The 24245-nt window shown below is 40.7% G+C and overlaps 1 protein-coding gene across 1 annotated transcript in view; it reads right to left on the bottom strand.

Annotated features, from left to right (window-relative positions):
• samd14 (sterile alpha motif domain containing 14) overlaps window positions 1-24245 on the bottom strand; it is a 92721-nt gene that overhangs the window by 62165 nt on the left and 6311 nt on the right. The window contains exons 3-5 of the mRNA XM_060848592.1: window positions 19571-19658; window positions 11229-11306; window positions 5780-5963 (exon numbers count right to left, since the gene is read on the bottom strand). Of these exons, the coding sequence (XP_060704575.1) occupies window positions 5780-5963; window positions 11229-11306; window positions 19571-19658 (350 nt within the window). The remainder of the gene's footprint in view (window positions 1-5779; window positions 5964-11228; window positions 11307-19570; window positions 19659-24245) is intronic.

Below are 24245 nucleotides of genomic sequence, written 5' to 3' on the forward strand. Positions count from 1 at the left end.
GGTGGGAACATTGGAGGATAATGCACTGCATCTGGAGATTAGTGGGGTAGAAGGTGAGGACCGGGAGGGTGTTCAAACCTTGTCGCGGTTGGAGGGCTGGGGTTTAAGGGTGGAGGCTCAGGAAGTGGAGGAGATGTGTTGGAGGGCATTGTTGATCATGTGGCTGGGGAAACTGCGGTCCTTGAAATAGGAGGTCATCTGGGATGTCCTAGAGTGGAATTGCTCCTCCTGGGAGCAGATACGGCAGAGGTGGAGGAATTGGGAGTAAGGGATAGTGTTTTTACAGGACGGGATAGGAGGAGATCTAAACCAGGTAGTGTGGGAGTTGGTGGGTTAGAAGTTGACGACCATGTTGAGTCAGTCGCTGGAGATGGTGACGGAGATGTCCAGGAAGGGGAGGAAGGTGTCCGAGATGGTCCAGGTTGACTTGGGATCAGGATGGAAGGTGTTTTGAAGTTGATGAACTGTTCAGCCTCCTCCTGGGAGCACGAGGTGGCACCGATACAGTCATCAATATAATGGTGGAAAAGGTGGGGGGACAGTGACAGAGTAACTGCAGAAGATGGACTATTCCATGTGTCCGACGAAAAGGCAGGCAAATCTGGGGCCTATGCAGGGGCCCACAATTATACCTTTGGTCTAAAGGAAATGGGAGGATTTGAAGAAGAAGTTGTTGAAGATGAGGACCAGTTCCACAAATCGAATGAGTGTGTCGGTGGAGAGGTACTGGTTGGTTCAGCGGGAGACGAAGGAAAGGAGGAATTGGATGCCTTTGCCATGGTGGATGGATGTGTAAAGGGTCAAGTAAGCAAGGACATACAGATCATAGGATGTTTAGACAGAGTGAGGCATATAGGTTATATTGCTCAGGAGGTATGTGACGCAAGATCAACATTAGTGAGGTCAACATTATTTGAAGTTAGAGAGACCATTCATTAGTCTAATAGTGACAGGAAACAAGCTGTTCTTGAACCTGTTGATGCATGTGTTACTGCTTCTGTTTCTTCTAGCTTATGCACCTTCTAGCTGATGTTATTTTGACTGTACTTTACACACACATAACTGACTGACAATAGTGATTCCTTTACAAATAGCACAAGAGAGAGAGACAGAGAGACAGAGAGAGAGAGAGAATTGCCTGAAGACAAGGCAACTATAGGTCATTCTGCTATAATGCAGATTTTGTTAACACAAATTCACTGTAAGGCAATTGACGAATTGGGGACACTGTTTCTAAAGCGCAAATATTTAAAGTATGTGTTGGTTATAATGTAATTTTGGTCCCATTAGTTAAAAAGGTGATGCTATTGCACCATTTTCTTCTAACACAAGATTGCACAAGAATGGAATTACTGCTTTACAGCAGAGGTAAAAACAATGACTGCAGACGTTGAAAACCAGATTTTGGTTTAGTGGTGCTGGAAGAGCACGGCAGTTCAAGCAGCATCCGAGGAGCAGTAAAATTGACGTTTCTGGCAAAAGCCCTTCATCAGGAATACAGGCAGAGAGCCTGAAACGTAGAGAGATAAGCTAGAGGAGGGTGGGGGTAGGGAGAAAATAGCATAGCGTACAATAGGTGAGTGGGGGAGGGGATGAAGGTGATAGGTCATGGAGGAGGGAGGAGTGGATAGGTGGAAAAGAAGATAGGCAGGGAGGACAAGTCATGGGGACAGTGCTGAGCTGGAAGTTTGGAACTAGGGTGAGTTGGGGGAAATGAGGAAACTGTTGAAGTCCACATCGATGCCCTGGGGTTGAAGTGTTCCGAGGCAGAAGATGAGGCGTTCTTCCTCCAGGTGTCTGGTGGTGAGGGAGCGGCCGTGAAGGAGGCCCAGGACTTCCATGTCCTCAGCAGAGTGGGAGGGGGAGTTGAAATGTTGGGCCACAGGGCGGTGTGGTTGATTGGTGCGGGTGTCCTGGAGATGTTCCCTAAAGCGCTCTGCTAGGAGGCGTCCAGTCTCCCCAATGTAGAGGAGACTGCATTGGGAGCAATGGATACAATAAATGATATTAGTGAATGTGCAGGTAAAACTTTGATGGATATGGAAGGCTCCTTTAGGGCCTTGGATGGAGGTGAGGGAGGAGGTGTGGGCGGAGGTTTTGCAGTTGCTGCGGTGGCAGGGGAATGTGCCAGGATGGGAGGGTGGGTTATAGGGGGGCGTGGACCTGACCAGGTAGTCACAGAGGGAACGGTCTTTGCGGAAGGCGGAAAGGGATGGGGAGGGAAATATATCCCTGGTGGTGGGGTCTTTTCGGAGGTGGCGGAAATGTCGGCGGGTGATTTGGTTTATACGAAGGTTTGTAGGGTGGAAGGTGAGCACCAGGGGCGTTCTGTCCTTGTTACGGTTGGAGGGGTGGGGTCTGAGGGCGGAAGTGCGGGATGTGGATGAGATGCATTGGAGGGTATCTTTAACCACATGGGAAGGGAAATTGCGGTCTCTAAAGAAGGAGGCCATCTGGTGTGTTCTGTGGTGGAACTGGTCCTCCTGGGAGCAGATACGGCGGAGGTGGAGGAATTGGGCATACGGGATAGCATTTTTGCAAGAGGTAGGGTGGGAAGAGGTGTAATCCAGGTAGCTTTGGGAGTCGGTGGGTTTATAAAAATGTCAGTGTCAAGTCGGTCGTCATTAATGGAGATGGAGAGGTCCCGGAAGGGGAGGGAGGTGTCAGAGATGGTCCAGGTAAATTTAAGGTCAGGGTGGAATGTGTTGGTGAAGTTGATGAATTGCTCAACCTCCTTGTGGGAGCATGAGGTGGCACCAATGCAGTCATCAATGTAGCGGAGGAAGAGGTGGGGAGTGGCGTCAGTGTAATTATGGAAAATCGACTGTTCTATGTAGCCAACAAACAGACAGGCATAGCTGGGGCCCATATGTGTGCCATGGCTACCCCTTTGGTCTGGAGGAAGTGGGAGGATTCGAAGGAGAAATTGTTAAGGGTGAGGATCAGTTCGGCCAAACGAATGAGAGTGTTGGTGAAAGGGTACTGTTGGGGACATTGGCAGAGGAAAAAATGGAGGGCTTGGAGGCCTGGTCATGGCAGATGGAGGTGTAGAGGGATTGGATATCCATGGTGAAGACGAGGCGTTGGGAGCCGGGGAAATGGAGGGCATGGGTGGTGTCTTGAACGTACGTGGGGAGTTCCTGAACTAGGGGGGATAGGACACTGTCAAGGTAGGTAGAGATGAGTTCAGTGGGACAAGAGAATACTGAGACAATGGGTCGGCCAGCGTGGTCAGGCTTATGGATCTTGGGAAGGAGGTAGAACTGGGTAGTGCGGGGTTCCCGGACTATGAGGTTGGAAGCTGTGCGTGGGAGATCTCCTGAGGTGATGAGGTTCTGTATGATCTGGGAGATGATGGTTTGGTGATGGGAGTGGGGTCATGGTTGAGGGGGCGGTAGGAAGAGGTGTCCTCGAGTTGCCGTTTGTGCCAGACTACCACTGTGCCCCCTTTATCTGCTGGCTTGATGGTGAGGTTGGGATTGGAGCAGAAGGATTGGAGGGCTGTGCGTTATGAGGGTGAGAGGTTGGAGTGGGGGGATGGGGATAGACAGGTTGAGGCGGTTAATGTCCCGGCGGCAGTTGGAAATGAAGAGGTCGAGGGCCGGTCATAGGCCAGCACGGAGTATCCAGGTGGATGGAGTGTGTTGGAGGCAAGTGAAGGTGTCCTCGGAAGGTGGGTGGGAATCCTGATTGTGAAAGTAAGCTCGGAGGCGGAGGCAGCGGAAGAAGTGTTTGACGTCACGGCGTGTATTAAATGCATTGATGCGTGGACGGAGGGGGAAGAAGCTGAGTCCTTTGCTGAGGACTGATCGTTCATCCTCAGTGAGGGGAAGGTCTGGAGTGATGGTGAAAACGCGGCAGGGCTGGGAGCTGGGATCTGGTGTGGGTGTGGAGCTGGGAGTGGGGGTGGAGCCAGTAACTGGAGTGGGTGTGATGGTGGGGGGAATGGGGGTGGAGTCATGAGCAGGGGTGGTGCTCCCCTCGGGGTTCTGGGGGCCGGGAATGGTGACAGTGGGATATGTGGGGGGCATTTCAGCAGAATGCAGGTGAGTGGCGTTGGTGGGGGCGGAAGTGGTGACAGACACGGCAGTAGGGGTGACGGAAGTCACTGAGCGTGTGACATCAGCGCTGATGTGAGGGGCGGAAGTGATGTCACATGTGATGTATGAGGAATTTTGAGGGTCGGAAGTGGTTGTGGGAGTGGCCATGATGGGGACGGAAGTGGCATCATCAATCAGCGTGGGGGTAGCAGCTGCACCAGCCGCATGGCTAATGGAGCCCAAGTAGTTCCACAGGCCGGGGGAATCTTCTGGAATATTTGAGGAGCACTGGTTAGCAGAACTGACTGTACCTTTATACATACAATTCTAAGTATCATGTAACTGTCTGAGATACAATGTCTGCGTGGTCTGGAATCTTTGCAATTATACACTACTTAGGTAACCTTTTGCTTAATCTGGGTCAGAATGAGGAATTCTACAGAAATCCAATCTGCATCATAAGTTATTTGGGAAATTAGTAAGTCTTTGTTTTTTTAGCTCATATAAGGTATGTCTACTGATATACACATGTAACTTATCACATTACTTGAGACTTATGCCATCAGCCTTGAAATGGTACACACCCTATTTGCTTTCTCTTTTTCCTGAAAAGGTCACTTTTCATGAAGAAAATAGATCTTTATAATTGAAGGGGAGAGAATCTAATAATCTCTGGCTCTAGTAAAAGAAACTTGTAATACTTTTACTTACTAAACATTCAGAAGAGAACAAAATTTCAAACACCTCATTATGACCTAATGCAGAAATTACTCTGACCCCTTATAGTTAGACTTTGGTTAATGAGATTGAGAAATAAACATTCCAAGATGAAGCGTGATTATAACATGCAAACATTGCATCCTGATTTATTTGGTCCATCTAGTACAGTTTGTCTGACTGCTTCAACTCTATCACTGTCCTCCAAGGTGGCCTTGGAGATACACAACAACACAGAATTGCCAAGCAGGAACTGAAAACCAAGTTCTGTCCCCATGAAGATGGCCTCAACCATGATCTTGGATTCATGTCATGCTACATGTGACTCTACAATATTGTTTTGTAATATCTTCCTTATTGGCCTGTTTTTACACCATCACCTTGATAACATGCTATGGATTTCTCTACCTTAATTGATTTGTAAAATATTGCATTACTTTTTACTTTAGTTAGACCCCAAGCATGTGATTCTTATACCTAATGTGTTATTCCAGTCATTAGTTCACCTCCAGCACCACCTTCTTTTTATTTTTTTTGTAATTATCTCTCTGCCTTAATTAATTGGATTATAGGTCATCCCCTCACTTGCTATTCAGCTGTTGACACTTTACTCACACTGTCTGACACTCTTGATCACCCGCAGAGATCGATTATTCAGCTTGTTGATGCTCCACTCCCACCATTTGCATGATCTTTTAATCTCTCTGATTATAAATTCTCTGCCTGTGTGCTCTCTTCACTTAATCTGATGAAGGGACAGCGCTCAGAAAATTTGTGATTTCAAATAAACATTTTGGACTATGGCGCCATGTGACTTTTGACCTTTGTCTATCCCAGTCCAACACCAGCACCTCCACATCACAAAAGTCCCTAGCACAAACTCTAAACACCAGGATTAGTAACAACATTAAAGTCACCTTTCATAACCTTAAGCGAAGCCCTTGCTTTTGTAGAAAATGTAAAGATGTTTTGAGCGCTCCATAAACTCCAAAATCAATTGTAACAGCAAACAACAGTCCTACCTGGGAAGCAGACTTTCTTGGGACCAGTCCCTGTGAAGACATCCTCGGTGAGCAGGTGGGTGACATTGTACCACTGGAGGGCATTGATCCTTTGCTGCTATCCATGAACCATGAGAAAGGCACAAACTGTGGCACTGCAGACTTGGCAGAGGCCAAGATACTGATTGGACTTTCAAAAGATTCCCTACAAACAGGAAAGCATGAGAGTTAGGATAAAGACTTCTAACAAAGTGCAACTAACAATAAAATAGCAATTTTGTTCATGTCAGTTTAGAAAACAATGAACAAAAGCACTGCCATCGTCTGGAAGAAAGCTCATAGTGGAAAAATCACTCTGTGGACAGGCCTCAGCGCAACATGGAGAGATTATAGATTTCCTTTAGGAGATATTCCCTTATTAATAATGCAGAGGGTACTATAAGCTTTATTAACTGGTTGTCCTGCCTGTCCCAGTTTCATTCAATGATCTGTCACGTACACATTCAGATCTCCATGCTTCTGGAGCTCCTTACAATTGTGCTCCTTATTTTATATCATTTGTCCATATTCTTCTCAACAAAATGCCTCATTTCACACTTCTCTGCATCGAACTTCATCAACTACCTATCCACCCACTTCACCAACTTGGTAATGGATTTTGAAATATTTCATTGTTCTTAGAATTTACAATGCTTCTAAGTTTTGTATCAACTGCAAACTTTAACATTTTTCTTGTACACTAAGATCGGGATCATTTCTATACATCAAAAAAATCAAGAGTCCCTCTGTACTAATCAGTGGAGAATTCCACCACAAACTGGCCAGAAAAATATCCACTGACGATTACTCTCTAACTCATATCAATCAGCAAATTTTACACCCACATTGTTACTGTCCATTTTATCCCATAAGCTTTCATTTTTCTCACAAATCTGTTGTGTGGTAAAATAACAATGACTTCTGGAAGTCCATGTACACCACATCGACAGCATTCTAAACATTGACACTTTTATTTTAAGATTAGATAAGATTACTTACAGTGTGGAAACAGGCCCTTCGGCCCAACAAGTCCACACCAACCCGCCGAAGCGCACCCACCCAGACCCATTCCCCTACACCTAACACTACGGGCAATTTAGCATGGCGAATTCACCCAACCTGCACATTTTTGGACTGTGGGGGGAAACCGGAGCACCCGGAGGAAACCCACACAGATATGGGGAGAACGTGCAAACTCCACACAGTCGCCTGAGGTGAGAATTGAACCCGGGTCTCTGGCGCTGTGAGGCAGCAGTGCTAACCACTGTGCCACCGTGCTGCCCACTTTCTGTTACCTCCTCAAAAAACTCCAAGTTAAATATGCTTTCTCCTTTAGAAATTTAATATAAGAAGCACTTCATAGAATTCCTACAATGTGGAAACAGGCCCTTCAGCCCAACAAGTCCACACCGCGCTCTGAAGAGCAACCCACCCAGACCCATTTCCCTGTATTTGCCCCAACTAATGCATCTAACGCACACATTACTGAACACTACGGGCAATTTAGCATGGCCAATTCACCTAAACTACACATCTTTGGACTGTGGGAGGAAACCAGAGGACATGGAGAAAACCTACGCAGACACAGGGAGCGTATGCAAACTCCACACAGACTGAGGTTGGAATTTAACCCAGGTCCCTAGCGCTATAAAGCAGCAGTGCTAACCACTGAGCTACTGCTGCCTAAATAACCCTTCCTTTCCCATATAATTACTAATTTTAACTCAAATAATTGTTTCTAGCAGCCTTCCCACTACTGAAGGTTAAACAGACTGGTCTGCAATTGCTGGGCTTATCCTTGTAACATTTGTTTGTTCAGGGGTCTGATAGCCACAATTGTCCAGAACTCTTGAACCTCTCCGGAATCCAGGAAAAGGAGCCTGAACACACGCACCAGCTGGTTTCAAAACAGATTTTATACTACTATTGTTAGAATACTGAATGGACTCAGAAACTTTTAACATTCGCCTGTACCTGTGTTTTTGTTTTTGTCGCTGTTTACCTATTATTTACTTATCTATGCTACTTAACTCTGTGATCTGCCTGTATTGCTCGCAAGACAAAGCTTTTCACTGTGCTTCAGTACACGTGGCAATAAATTCAATTCAATTCCTTTCAACTTCCATCAATGTGCTTCGATATGTCCCAGTACCTTGTCAACCTTTAGTCCTAGCATCCATCCAGCACTTCTTCCTTATCAATTTTGAACCCCTCCATTGACAAATATTCCTCTTCAGCCACCATGACTTGGGTAGCTTCTCCCTCTTTCACAAACATAGATCCAAATTATTTGTTTAATACCTGAGCCATGCCCCTTTCTCCAGCTGCAAATCCCCTTTTTGGCCCCAAACCTTACTCCTTTTTGTATTCTTTTATTACATATAAGCCTAGAATAGACTTCATGCTATGTGCCAGTCTTTTCTCATAATTGTTCTCTGTATCTCGATAATACTTCTTCAGCCCCTCCCTCCACAGCTTCTGATTTCCTCTTTGTTCTCAATTGTATTTCTGACCTGGTATCTGTTGTAAGTACACCTTCTTTTCCTTGTCTTATTGCTATCTGCTTGGTTTTCCAAGATGCTCCAGATTTGTTTGTCCTACCTTTTACCTTTTGAGAGATTACACCTTGACTTCCCAGAACTATCTCCTGTGTGAATGTAGCCCATTGCTCAGTTACAAGCTTTCCTGCCAACTTTTCATTCCAGTTGGTCCTACCCATCTCTGATCATGCTCCATTGAAAGGGGCTGTCTGCCAGTTGTTCTGTTCTTACTCTGGATTGACCATTGTTGTTCTCAAACATCATCCCAAACCTTACCACACATTGACTATTGTTGCCTAAATCGTGTAACTTGATCAATTGGCCCACCTCATTTCAAAGAACCAGGTCCATCAGTGTATCCTTTCTTATATAGGCTGTAGGAAATTGTCTTGAACATAATCTAGGACCACTTGCTTCTCATTCCCCCTTACGCTCTCAGTATCTGACAGTAAATTTGGATTTTTAAAGTCTGTATTATAATTATTTTATCATAGAGGCATACCTCTGTAATTTCCTACAGATTTTTTCCTCCACATCTTTGTCACTAATAAGCAATCGAATTAAAAGAAAAATAAAGTTGCCATAGTCTTACCAGACCATATGGCTATTCTCCCATTAGAGAGGGATGACTGGTTTAACTTGAGTGTCATCATGTCTCAGAAAAGGGGATATGTTGAGAAGGACAGTTCTTTGTAGTGACCTCAGTCAGTGAAGGAAATGAATTCATGCTGTTGGTGCTACTCTGCATCCCCATCCAGCTCCCAAGCTGGCTGCACTAACCAACCCCTTTGGCAGTCTACAGACTACACTGAGCTGTGTATTTACTCCCTTTTGTTCCTTAGCTTGAGCCAAATTGATTCTTTCCCTATACTCCATTTATCCGGCATTGTGATGCTCTCCTCAACCAATACTGTGATGCTTCCACCTTACCTTTCTTTTACTGTCTTTTCTGAACAGATTGCACCAGCATTTTCTGTTTTAGTTTTAGATTTCCAACATGTAACAAAATTAAGTTAGCTACAGATCACATGATGCAGTTGAATGGCAGAATGAGTTGAGGGTCTGAGGCCTCCTCCTATTCCTATTATTACCATATCATTGCTATGGAATAAATACTGGAATATAGAGAAGCACAGCTTATAGCAGAGATTAAATTACTGAGGTGAATGTAATACTCAGTGCATTGAGATTTCCAATCTGATTTATTTTAGGAAGTTTACAGATGTTTAAATGTTAAAATGAAAGGAGTGTGGTAGCTTCAGTGCATTTGTGGATTTCAATACCTTTTCAATGAGGATCCCTTCCCAGAGACAATGCATTAGCTTGCAAACTAATCCACTTAGAATCCATGGCAATAACCTTTACAAGCCATACATTTTGTATTCACAAAGTAAAGCTGACACATGATTACATTTGTGTATATGCTTAGAAAGCTTAACAAATTAAAGATAGGCAAAAAATGACTTGATTGAATTTAATGATTTCAAACCATCACCTTTTATTGTTTCATATCTGTGAACCAAAACAAAACCTTCAAGTTGATTTCAATAAAAACTTCTACCTCACATTAACCCAGTCCAATCAATTTTAGGTGTTGCTTCACCTGTACTGTAATTTCAAAAATATCTAATTCTAACAAAGCATGAAGCTAGAAATGACCGCTGGTAAGGGCTAAGCCTCAATAGGTTACCATCACATTCTTCTATCTAGTATTCAAATGGTTTGATTATGAATATCCCCCATGCAATCTAAAGTCACAGCAGGAAAGTAAGCCACTACATTTGCTGAATGACTGATGAACTGGCAGTTTCAAACACTAGTTGATTTTTTTATTTGATGATATTACAACTTTTTGGCAGAAGTATTTTCAATTCACTTTTTATTCTTCAGTAATATTATTTAATTCGTCAAATTAATCTTTCCTTTGAAGAATTATGTCTTTTTTATTATTAATTCCATTTAATATTAATCTATGACATAATGCTTTATATCTTTGATTTCAATAGATTTTCACTTTTGTTTTATCATGGTGTAAAATAGAATAATTAAGAACTTGAAACTTTATAAGTATTGTACATAAGGAAACAGCAACTTTAAAGGTGTCATTTACCCTGAGGATTGAGCTATTCACATATATGGAGCTTAAGCCAGATGTATGTGATTGTAATTCTTGAAGACATTATCAGGAATTGAAATTTCTTTTTCCAGATTCTGATGGAGTCGCACTTAAATTCCAACATTTCTGCTTTTAATTCAGAGCAATACATGCAAGATTGTTTACCAAACTTAAAATGTACTCTATTTACCAGCAATATGTAGTAAAAGGAAAACTTGAAGGGCTGAATGTTTTTTTCAGCATATGAGATTGAAGTGCTGATTCTATAATTCCCTTCCATTTGTGGCATGTAAAAAGTGGGAACATGACAATAAAGACCTCCATTCTGCATCAGGCTCTCTCCTGTTAGGAAGACAAGGATTGCCAAACCTATAAGCTTGCCCTGAAATCTCATTCAATTGAAGATTAATCTCCAAACTAATCCTGTGAGCAACCTAGGAGAAATATCACTGGAGCAAATTGTGCTTTTTCTTTCTCATTTTCTTTTGAGTTCTTTTGCCTATTTCACATATGGGGAGGAGAGTAAGGCAAACTGGCAATCAAGGATCACCTAATTGTGTACAGGGTTTGTTTTCCCACTGTCATAGGGAAGTGAGTTGATCTAAGGATTCACACATCAATTGATCACTGATGGGAGTGAAGGACAGGGCAGTTGGAGGTGAAAACCCATGGTGTGAAGCTACCCCTAGGAAGGCTCTTGAGTCATTCTGTAACCTCAATATATCTTTTTATGTCAGAAACTAGCACAGGTTATAAAGTAAAAGTTTGATTTTACCTGCTACCAGTAGACAGTCTGTTAGCTGTCTTCTCTGCTTTCCTTCCTTTTGAGGAGGAGGCTCTTCTTAACTGTACCCTGTAAATGGTACAGGCATTTATTATAAAACCAAAGCATCATCATTTGATTCTCTCAAGGTCTGTTAATGATTTTTCTACAAACCATTAGAAATATATCGCTTCCACTCAATTGAGTTTTATATCATAATTATGGGATCATGGAAAATCACAGGATGGATGTCACTCAGTTCATTCTGCATGTACTAACTCTTCCAAAGTGAGATCTGATTTACTCATCACCTGCTCTTTCCTCATAGTCCTGTATAATTGTTCCCTTCAAGTATTTACATAATTCCTTTCAAAGTTTCATTTGAATTTGTTTTCAGGCTGTAAAGTCCGGATCATGCCAGCTTACAGCCTAATTGTCACCTCTTTTTGCAATCATGTTGAGTCTGATTTCTCATCTTTGTGCCAATGGATCCAAGTCTTCCTTATTTATCCTTTTAAGACTGTTCCTGATTTTGAGCCTGTTAACTGATCCTGCTTGAAAGGAAACAATTGCAGCCTCTCCTTCCAAATAGGAAGTCTCTTATAGGAAGCCCAATCTGTAAGTCCTTCTGTACTCGCTTTAAGGTCTTGAGGTCCTTACTAAACTGCAGCGCCCAAAATTGAACACCGTACTGTAGCTGAAGCCCATTCAATGTTAATAAAGATTTTGCAGAACTTCCTTATTTAAAATTCTGATGGATTCGGCCATTGTTGATTGTCAGTCTGTAATCAAAACAATCAGCAATTAGTTAGAATCCATGCCTATCTAATGGCTATAATTTACTAATATTTGGTTTTAATCCTATTTTCACAATGCAACAGATGGATTGTGTGTGTTTGCCATCAAGGTTGACGTATCATCTGTAACATTGGACAAAACTTCTACTAATAACCCAAAAATCTCATTTTTAAAAAACAACCTTCTTAATATGTATTATCCATTTGCTGGAGTGTTTATGTGAAATATGGTGAAATGTATAAATCAAGTTGTCCCTAACAAAATTTGTTGATTTATAGATAGGGGAATTTTAACCTCAGTTCTTCAGAATCACTGCTGGTGACCTTTATCATATGATAATGTTCATTGGAAACAGTTTTAAAATTACTATTCGACTTTCACATGAACATGATTGTATATGCTTCTCTTGAACTATCTTTAAACCTCCATTTATGATTTATTTCTGTACTTTTATCTGACCATTTATTATCTGAAACTTTCTTGCCCTATTTCACATACAGCTTATGTTTTATTTATTTTCAGCATTCACATATTCTGGACAGGAAATCTTATTGACAGACTTTCTAATTTAGTAAGTTTAAACAAAACATTTTTTTCAACATTTTTAATGCCAAAGTAATGATCCTTTGTTACTCCTGAAGCAAGTAATGAGCCACCTAACCAGAATACATTTTAATGATGCTTCAGTATTGGCCAAGGAGTTGAAATGGAAAATGTCAAACCAATCTATTCACAAGAGAATATGTATCATCAGGCCATATAGAGGCATTCTTAATACTGCTGCTCAAGAATGAAATAGTTCAGTTAAAGATTTAGAAAAGAAAATTCTTCTTGTTGGGAGAGTTTAAGCAAACAGACGTGAATCTCCATTCCATTTTACACTCCATCTATAATTAATTTCCAAAATGCCGTCCTTGTTAATACATCCATGCTAACTGCTATGTTATGATGTAACCATGTTATAATATAACCATGTTACTTTAAATTTCAATTTAAGCCACTTAATTTATTTTCAACCAAAATTAAAGAAAAGACCAGATTTTGTTTTCAAAATCCAAACCATTAAAGCGGTATACTCCTTCTTTCTGCTTCTCCCACTTCGCTTTCGGTGAAGAGATTCTTTTTGAACAACCTTTTCCATCTCATCCTATTGGATCATTAGTTCCTTTCCAATCCCAATTTGTTTAATTCACTTGCCACCATGTTTTTCCATCTGCCCTTTAGATCACCCATTTGTTTTTCTGTCCCATCTCCATCACTCAGCTCACATTTCCCTCTCCCTCTCTCCGCAACAGATGACCCATGCAATTTGAATTGGTCCTGATTTACTTTATTCAGGGCTCCCATAATCTGCATGGAGCCCCCTAATATGCTAGATCATGATTTTGATCTTTTTCTTTACTTTGCATGCATTCATTTCAGCATCTGCATCTTAGTCATGTCCTCTACTTGTTCCTCTTTTTCTGCTGTTATCCATGTTTCTGAATTACATAACAAGGCTTGACAACACCTTTTTAAAAAAATCTCAGTTCCTCTTGACTGAATGCTTTTGCTGAGATTTTGCTTCAACTGCAGATGAATGCCCTGAATTAATTTTGCACACATGCGTGGTTTCCAAAAAAGCACAGTTTACTTGGAGTTTATTGATTTTACTAACTACATTAGCTTTGAAACACAAAGAGCTTCAGATTTGCATTTGTGCCTGTTAACTATAATCAGCTCAATACTACATGAAAGGAAATCTCAATGTCAAACAACCACACAGATCAGCAGCATTTATTCATGCCATCATAGAGTTGTGGCAGCATTTTGAAAAGTTGGTCATCTATGGAAGTTACTTTTCAGCATCATCTCAAGGTTATTGATCTGCCAGGAACTGTGAATTTTTGACATTTTCTTCACCGAATCTTCCATTATTTTTATGTATATGGTGGGGCAGAGTCTTGTGAGGATCTTAGCAGTATGGGCTGTGGCTGGATTGTGCCAGAATTGGACAAGAGGTCAAGCCAGGCCTATCTCACCTCCACTGTGTCTTGTCCTTTCTAACATCACTCATATCTGGCCTAGATCTTATTCTTAACCAGCTACTGTGCCCTGGTGGTCCTTATGTTCAAATCTATGATTGACAAATCTTGAGCTTTCTACCTATGGGGTCTTGATCTTAGAAAAAGGCCCTAAAGTAGCTGTCAACTGCCTGTCTGGCACATACTGGCAGATCATCCCAGAAAGAGGCATTGTGGAGATCTCATCGGCCAAGTGACTGGCACTAGATTCAATCCAACACAAGTTAAGAAAGACGAAACAAAAGTCTTATATTTCCAGAGTACCTTTCACCTCTGTGAATGTTTCACAGCTAGAATTCAATTTTTTTTAAAAAAAGTGAATATGGTTGATTTGTTCAAACAACATCTAAGAGAGGTGGGACTTGAATCTTGAAGACTTGGCAGAAATTCAGAAAAGTAGTAGCTGCCAATTTGCAAACAGCAGGATCCCTCATACAAGAATGAAGTAAATGACCAGTTAATTTGTTTGGATGATACTACTTGAAGGAAAACATGCACATCAGCCCTCATAAAACATGATTATAGTTTTGTGAATAAAGCTACAGGATGGCAAAACCCCATTCAGTGGCTGAGTAATTGGTTTAAAAAAATGTTGACATGTCTTGAGTGTTTCTAAGTGTTATTTATGAAACTGATCACTAGATTTCATATCTGATTGACATAAATCATTAACATTCTTGGTTCCATGCATGCATACACCAGATGTGAGATTGTGAAATGGTGATAAATGACTGAAAACTAATAAATAAAAGTAAATTCTAAGCAATCAGACTATAACATAATTTTGCTTTGACTATTTCAACGATTAAATAGCATGTAAACCAACGTTATTGATTTTATGGAAATAGGGATTTTTATGTTTTTGTGAGTAATAAGTGGCTCATAAATATCTTCAATATCCTTCACAATAATACACACACATATATAAATATAAGATTATTTATGGCACACTCACATCTAAGAAATTTTCAATACTAGATGCCTTTTTACAGCTCCAACAGGTTATTGCAAAGATCTGAAGTACTTCCTTCAAGTAATGAATATTTAATGTTTGAAGAAAATGGAGGCAGCAATTTACCACACGAGGGAATACACTGTGTAATCCAATCTTCTGTACTCTTCATATTTCTTTCAAGATTTTCTTTTGTTGCATGCAAAATTGGTAGAGATTGTGGTAAGGAAATCAATTATAACTCTTGCAGGGTCCTTAACCAATGGCAATTCCACCAAAGGTCCTGAGGATGGCCCAACATTGGTTCTCAGGCTCATTAATATTTTCTTTCTATGAGCTTATTAAGTCTGTCATGCCTCAACAGCAGCGTGGCACAAATACAGTCTTGGAAAGTAATGGAGTGACAATGTGATGATGGGCAACTTGCTTCTCTTCCTGGCTGCACTAGATTGTATTTTTTAAATTTAAGAAACCCCAACCTTTTGGTAGGATCTTTTAATTTGGCCTTTGTATTAAGGTTTCACTTGCAATTGCTCCGCAATCTCATCCAAGTTCTTTAAGAGGGGTTATAACAGTCAAGAGACCATCCTTTTACCTAAGTAAAGTACTTAGTGCCAGTTATTGGTGATCAAGGTAAGTCTATACACAGATCTATACACAGAGATCAAGCAGGGATCAGGCATTCATTAGTTGGAGCTATCTATTTGATTACATCAAAGGATGGGCCAAGATCAATCCTCGGGGGTCAAGCAGTGAAAGTCAGGGATTATCAAAGGCCACTGTTGTGGTACAGAAGTCACTTGCGGGGTTCAGAGGCAGGATGGTGAGATGGACAGGAGGCAATAATTGTGAAGGGAGTAACTCAAACTTGCAGGATGGGAAAGACAATAATGTACTGGAGGACATGAGTTTTTGCAGTGGTTGAAGATCTCATGAGCTGCACAAGGGTAGGCAGCTGAATTCATCTCACCATGAAGAGTATAGATTCACCAACATGCCCTTATATGCAATATTGCCTTTCATATCTAACGTGAATGTAAGCTGTAATGGATGAAAGTTTCATAATTCTTCCTTATTTACAATCTCCTTTTGTATTTGCATGACATAACTTCTACTGCATACATCACAGTAAGGTCCTCTAAGTCAAAGGTCCATGTGGAGACATCCCTTAGCCCTCCTTATTGTAGGTCACCAAGTCCCACTGTATCAAAGACTATGCTAAACCATCATTTCTGTGTGATGCAAATGCTGACTGGTCATATCATTAAGAACTCATTCTACTTCTGATATGCCCCACACAGGTTCATTGCAACTGTTACCAATGTATCCAGTCATAATAGGGGTTATCATTGCTTTGGCTGCTGTGCTATGAATGGGAAGAGATTTTGAAGAGGAACAAATGCACCAACAAGCCCAGTACTAGCAGCAACCTGTAACGGCTGCTAGTCAGTCTCCACATGAATCAGTCAGAGCTGAAGGTTCCCACAAGGTGTGCAGGAGGTAATAGGAGGCCCAGAGTCTATTGCCATCAATGCCATTGCCTTCAGGTGAGTGACGTACAGGAGGGGACCTGTGATCTGAATAGGTAGATGGCCAACCTATCCTGGTGGCCAAAGTGACATCTTCAGTAAATGTTTACACATTTGACTAATTCCAAGGATCCAGTGGATCTGTGTGGATCTTATAACCCTCAATCCATAAATCTATCAAAGCTGTTATTGATGCAATTTGCGTGAGATCACATCACTTCATTTCATTTCCCAGTGACGAGGTTAGTACAAGTGCAGCACCATGGAGCCATGAGGCATACGTCATGGGATAAGCTGTGGAGAATTGCGTGAGATGACCTTAGAGCTCATAGGGAGAAACTCTCCATGAAACTCCCCAAAATTGACACTTAGCTGACTCCTGATAAAATTCAATCACTTTGTCTATGCTCTAATGACTCAAGGAGTTTGAAGCGATAACTAACTTCTAAAACTGGAGAAATGTGAGCAGCCTCACTTATGATAAATGAAATCACTTGGAAACTACTTGAAGACCAAACGGGTGATATTGATTCAGTTACCTGATTTTCATTTCGATATAAAATAAAATTGCACCAGAAAGCTTGAGTTTAGTCATTGAAAGCTTTAAACCCAAACAATTGAGTAGCACATGGCAAGTCTAATAAAAATAAGTTTAAAGAATGGAAGATTCCTAAGAGTTGGCTATGATTTGATTATGTGGGATATAGCTGTAATGGGCACTTAGAAGTTTGAAACCAAGCAGTTATTGTAATATAAAATTGTTTTGAAGAATGGTATAGAACAGATGGTAACAAATTGGGACCCCATATTACACTTGATGTTCTTCTCCATTGAAGTTGGAAGTGTCTATCAGGCAGAATGCACAGTAGGCTGGTGGTTCACTGATTGCTTGCTATAACCAAGTACCCAACCAGAATTTGGCAGACATTGTATTTTTGCAGCTCCACTCTAACATTCTAGTTATTGCAAATTGGAAATTAGTTTTGCTGCAACTGACTGAGGTTTGTCAAAACCATAATCACATACATTGGAATTTGCCACAGAAACTGATGACTTTTAAAAAAAAGTTTAAACATCAGTTCACAGCAACAAGAATTTAATCAAGATTTCACATTTTCAATTATTTATGGTAACAACCAAAAACACTATTAACTGAACATTATCTTTGGAGGCAGTTGGAACCTTAAACCACAAAATGGAATATCCACCAAACCTTAATTCTTAGCCAGCCCAACAAAACACACTTCACAGGGTCACTTTGTACCATTCTTAATAATATAGAATAGAATCCCTACAGTGTGGAAACATGCCTTCGGCCCGACAAGTCCACACTGACCCTTTGAAGAGTAATCCGCCCACAACCCATTCCCCTACCCTATAACTTTACATTTACCCCTGACTAATGCAGCTGACCTACACATCCCTGAACACTGTGGGCAACTTAGGATGGTCAGTTCACCTAAGCTACTCACCTTTACGTAAAAATTCAATTTTCTCAAAAAGTGATTGTCAGCACCCAAGGGTTGATTTCTTTGCATTCTTCAGCCAGTTTTTAATGTGAGGTTTTCAGTTCCTGGGGACTTCCTCTCCAAAGCAAGCTAGGTGACTCTTTCAGCCTCACTTTAACAAGTTAAGAATTAGAATTACATTTTTATTGTCTCGTATACTCAAGCATAGGAATACATGAGTACGGTGAAAAGTGTACAAGGTCGCAATTCTCAGGTTCCATCTTGGTTACAAATCCAAATTGAAGAAATAAAAAGCCAAAAGGATATGAAAACATCTAGATCTTAAAATCTAAAGTCTTATCTTCATGAAGGTGTTTGGAATGCTCAGCTACTGATGTAAACAACTAGGCCTAGCCATGGCCTGGAGCCTTGTATCAATCGCTGGGAGAAGCCGTATTCTTGGTGCCGCTGACGATGCCATTGCGAGCTCCAATCACCAGGAGGTGCTTTGCCACAGCTGCCGACCCTGAACCCTGGAAGGTGCTGCTGCCATTACGCTCTCACTGCTGATGTCATACTGCCGCCTCCTCAAAATGCAGAGAAGGTCCCAGGAGGCTGCTGTCTCTGATCCTGCTGGGATCCAGCCTCCTCCTGCTGGGAGGCTGTTGCCATGCCAATGCCGCCAAATTGCCGCAAAAGGCTTTCAAGCAAAGGAAAAGAAGGAAAAAGAAGAGAAAAAGTAAAAAGAAGAAAAGAAGAAAGAAAACAGACAGGAGTGGATGAGCCCCAGACTCAGCCCTGCTACTCTGCTGCTGCCATCACCATTTCAATCTGTGCATGTACCTGAATTCTGGTATGGTGAACCTTGCAGCATCCTATTGGCCTCAAGTTGCTTCCTCTCTCCAAGATCCAGGCCAATGCCAAGACAATTTCTGTGATACTCAGAAAAGCCTATAATTTAATCTTCAGAAAGGTTTCTTTCCTAAGTAATCACATTGGCCTGACATTTAGGTAGAAATGCTACTTTGAAATCCTTAAGAACGCAGCTTATTTTCATCTTGGAACTAGGTGGATCGCTTAAAACATATTTGCTTACAGCCTCACATTCTCATTGTCTTTCTAGGACTTTAGAGACTCGTGGTCTCTGCTGTTAACATAAAGACAATTGTCATTGTCTCGAGGTGTAAATATCTTGTATTTTCTTCTTTCTGAAGTAATCAATGTCATTTTTTGATATCCAAAAATCAAACCACTCAAGCTCACGTTTTGGCTGGGTTTCATCACCGTTTACATGAACACTTAAATTTGAAGTCACACTCACAAAACTCAATCATGTTTAAACACTCATAATTATTATAAATGTGAAAGTAGAAGACTGTTAGATGATTGAATAAAATAGGCATTGTGCTATATTGTTTGTTATTGTCTTCTGTGCATTATCAAAATGGCAAATTATGGATTAAAATGCTTAGATGTTTACAATGTCTCCATCTGCTTTGTTCTGTTGTGTTACATAAAAAGAGCAAAGATTCATTATTTATTTTGTTTGAACTATGACACCTACCCAAGGTCCAAAAACTTCCGCCTTGTTTTTCTGTCCAGGCCTACTGTGGGACTTGCTGGTTCTGCTGGACTTGTTTCTTTGCTCTCCCCTGAGCCTGTGATTACAAAATTATACGCAGAATTATAAAACATAAAAGACACTGTCACCACATCCAAAGTCAGTCATTACCTTTCCCCACTCGTGCCAGTGGTTTTATTGCATGTGTCTCATTTTCACAGCAGTGGACATTTAAGAAAGAAAACAAAATGGAAAGTGCATAACATATTTGCTTTTTTTGGATTTAAGTGAATTCCATTGAAATGATCATGAACCTTGTCATTCCATCTAAAGATTAGACAATATATATCAATAGATGTTGTGTCTAAGCAGGACTGCACAGGTCTGTGTATCTGTCAATCTTCATTCTTACTTAGAAATACATTATGGTGGTTTTCAATTAGTGATGGTCAGTGATTGCTAACTTATTTTTGTTTTGTCACTGAATTTGAATTTTGAATTCAGAAGCAATTTGAATGCTGTTGTTTTATTATAATCATTCAGGTGACTGACTGTCAAAATCTCTAATCATGGAACATCTTGAAGAAAATATCATTTATTTTTGAGTTAGGCTGCCGTTCAAATGTTGATTAGAGCAGATATAGCAATCAACCCAGAAACTTCAAATCCATGTGATCACAAATCTGAAATATGAAGGAAAAACGCAGCAAAAATTATCAACTGAGACAGGTTCATGATCAGGAGAAGATATGCCTTAATCTTGCATGTGTACTTTCATGTCAAAATCACTGAGGTGGAATAGGTCGATACTAACATTGACTGCTTTTCAAAATAGAAGCCTCTGTGATTATGCAGCTCTGAGATGAAAAGGAGAGTTTTTTTTAAGCCTATCAATCACATCTGGGAGCAATGGAGAAGTTTGTAGTGTGTGCTTTATGATCTTTATGACTGAAGTAGTACAAAGGATAGTGTTTTGAAATGTGATGGATGTATGCCTTGGAAATTAAATACCATTTCCCTATTCAGTAAGCTGAATGAAAATTCTAATACCCTGCTACATTTTTTCATTACTGCTGTCACACAATGCATTGTGAAGGATTGTTCATGGTTAGACATTTGAAGTTTGTCTTCAAAAGTATCTGAAGTGAGTAGGAGCATCATACTCAACCAAGTTTTCATACACATTGATCAGCTGGGTTTTCATATACAAAACAAAGTGTCAAAAGCATCAAATTTTGATTGAAACAGAAGTTAACTGACACCTGAAACTGAAACCTACTTAACAAAAGCGGAATTAAGCTAATTAAACCTGTTTTTGTGTCATTCAGCAGCTTTTCTGCTGATCTGAGAAAGCAGCCTCTGTGCATCATTCTTCCTGTGATTTTTTTTTAAATCAAATGGAACTATTGCTGTTTTCCACTAGAAAATTCAGTCAAACAGTTGTTGAATCAAGGGAAAAGGCCCGCCATGTTTAATTCAATGAAACCAACTCCTTTAATGTGATGGCATATTCATAAAGCCATATTTCATCAAACACTGTTGGTTTCCCAAGGGCCAATGCTATGAAATGCAGCAGATGGGAGGACATCATGTGCCTTCCATCCACTGTTCCTTTATAATATGCTTGTAAAATCCTACATTAGCTTCATGAAAACTATCAACAATTGGGAAACAAGGCATGAACAATGAGCCATCTGTATAAAATAATTAGTGACAATTGTAACATTATACAACACAGATTAGTATAATTTAATGCAAAATTTGCCCTTACGTAAAATCTGTTATCTAAAAGACAGTAATCTGGCTCATTGTTTTTTTTGCAAAGTAAACAGTGCTGGCCCCAGTGCCATTACTGTTGTGTGATTAAACTGTTTGGCGTAATAGTGCTCTAAATAAGGATGGCATGGTGGCTCAGTGGTTAGTACTGTTGCCTCACAGTACCAGAGGTCCAGATTCAATTCTAGCCTTGGATGAATGCCTGGATGGAGTTTGTATGTTTTCCCCATGTTGGTGTGGGTTTCTGCTGAATGCTCTGGTTTCCTCCATAATCAAAAGATGTGCATGTCACACTGATTAGCCATGCTAAATTGTCCTGTAGTGTGAGATCAGGTGGAGTAGCCATGGACAACGTGAGGTATGGGGCTGGTGTTGGAAAAATGTTATTCATAGTGTTGGTGCAGGCCAAATGGTCTCTTTCCACACATTGGGATTCTATAACCAGAATCCACTGTGACTTCATTAAGATTTTCTGTGAGGCAATAATGTATTGTATGTGGAGTATTGATGTTAACAATATGAAAGTCTTAACTTGCAGTTTGGAGAACAGTAAAATTAACTGTCGTCAATCTTCAAACCTCCCTCTTTAACCTTCATGTTTTGCAGGGATAAGGGCAGATCCTTTCTGCAGATCAGGCTCAGGAGCAAGGAGATACATTGGATGTCGTTCTATCATGTCAAGTGTACGTCAGCAAGTCCATTATAAATGCAGTTTAGAAAATGTTGACAAGATGCACATATGGCAGCGAGGTCTTAAATTTATTATAAATGCAATATATTATCTGCAAGTTATGTATAATGTAAATACTTGTTAAATAACAGTGTAATCTGATTGAACAAAAATATAGGGAACAAATAAACAGGTGTCAGCCATAGAAAAGAGATAAATTAATGGATGAGTATACAAGTTTGTGATGTGATCCCTATTAACGTGTCCTTCTTTCTATTTTATATTGTGTTTTCTCCTTGTGAAATGCTTTATGTTAGACATAAAATGTGCAGGCCAAAGCCATTCTCATTCAAGCGATGCTTCTGCATGTGTGAGCAGTGGCCCGGGACTGGAAGCTGGCTATTTAACTTTCGGAGATCACAGCTCCAACAGCTTCTGTTCTCACTCAGCATCCACACACTTCCACTTTATAACAGGTCTCACTATCAAGAAGCAGGAACCTTGACTGCTCAGCTCTGCTCCCTGACTGGGAGCTCTGAAACCAATTCTGGCACCTTGCTGCCACCACAGCTGTGATTAGCTACCTCACACAGGCTGGAGACTGAGGCTGGGCATTCTTACTCTGCATGGCTCAGTGGTTGAGAAGTGGGAATACAACGCTGTCTCATACGACAGCAGTGATTTCTATTAGTTCAGTGCAAATATTCACTTCCAATGTTATTGACATTTGTTTGTGAAGATGACATTTACTTTCTACTTAATATTTCCTCCCAATCCTCCTTAACTGATGTCCCATGATATACAAGGCAGGTAAATGCTATAGCTGAGAAACCCTATACAAATATCCCTGCTGATACAGTACATTTTCTTCCTTCTCCAATACAGTATCAAAGAAATATAAAGTTATAAAGACTGGCTAATAAAGGAAATGCTCCTTCTTCTCCTTTAAAATTTATTCCATTGAATTTGCAATGAACAAATTCCAATTCAAATTGCCGTGAACAGATTATTCTGGATTGAAAGGAAGTGCCACTGGCTAGGATTGTAATTAGGCAGCAGGGCATCCTTGGGCAAGTTTCTGTCAATAACCAATTGATGTTTGGCAGCAGGAGAGTGAATAATAGATGGTATTTGGGAAGGGGTTCTGGCAATAGCAAAGGAAGGGCAGGCCATAATCTTCAACTAGGTTTCTGACATAAAAGGCAGTGGGAGGGACAACACAACAAAGGAGCTTGTATAGAACTGGCTTCAGCAAGAAGTTGATGGATCTGTGGAACTGACACAGAAAGTTACGGATGAGCAGTCTTTGAGTGTATTTAAGACAGAGATGGATAGGTTCTTGATTAGAATGGGGATCAAAGCTTACAGGGAGAAAGCAGGAGAATGGGTTGAAAAACATATCAGCCATTATCAAAAGGCAGAGCAGAGTTAATGGACTGAATGGCCTAATTATACTCCTATATCTTATGTTCTTATGGATGGAGCTATTGGAGGGGTAGCTCCAAGGCTCAGTGATGGAGGTGCTTCTTTAGGCAGTGAGGAGATGGCAAGAGATGTGGGTGCCTGTGAATGGAGGAGGTGGCCTCATTCAGAATGAATAGCCAATGATACAACTTAAAGCCTTATTGAAGAATTCAATACAGTATCAAAGAAATATAAAGTTATAAAGACTGGCTAATAAAGGAAATGCTGCAACATTCCTTTAGTACAGAGTCTATCAAGTTCTACAGTTATTCAATACAGAACAGCATTGTTGAGTGTGCTTTTTATAAAAACACAAACATAGAGGGACTCTTGCTTTACAGTCCAGTGATGTTTGTCAAGCTCTGTCAATTTCAATGTCTAATATCAGGTCATTGGAAAGCCAGGTTTAAGGCTTGTCAATGCAATAGTATTTCTGACTGACCAGGTATCTCTCGTGAGACGACTGAGGGAAGTCAATAGTCGCAGAGCAGTCACATGACCATGAGATGGTGCCACAAGAGTTTCAATGATATGGTACAGTCTGGCAAGGCAAGTGGCATTCATGGTAGCCAGCTTTCAAAGCCACATGTCATAAACAGCATGTATATGATGTGAGGCACATTGGCCAATTCATACACAGACATGACCAGAAACCAAATGTTCAAATAAGATGACTCACACTAGAGATACTTGGTCGTTTCTCTGTCTCCTTCCCTTTTGGAATAAGGAAGTTAAATTTCCTATCTTCCAATTGAAGGTCACTGTCTC

This window comes from Hemiscyllium ocellatum, chromosome 32 (genome assembly GCF_020745735.1).
Source record: "Hemiscyllium ocellatum isolate sHemOce1 chromosome 32, sHemOce1.pat.X.cur, whole genome shotgun sequence".
Classification (NCBI taxonomy): Eukaryota; Metazoa; Chordata; class Chondrichthyes; order Orectolobiformes; family Hemiscylliidae; genus Hemiscyllium; species Hemiscyllium ocellatum.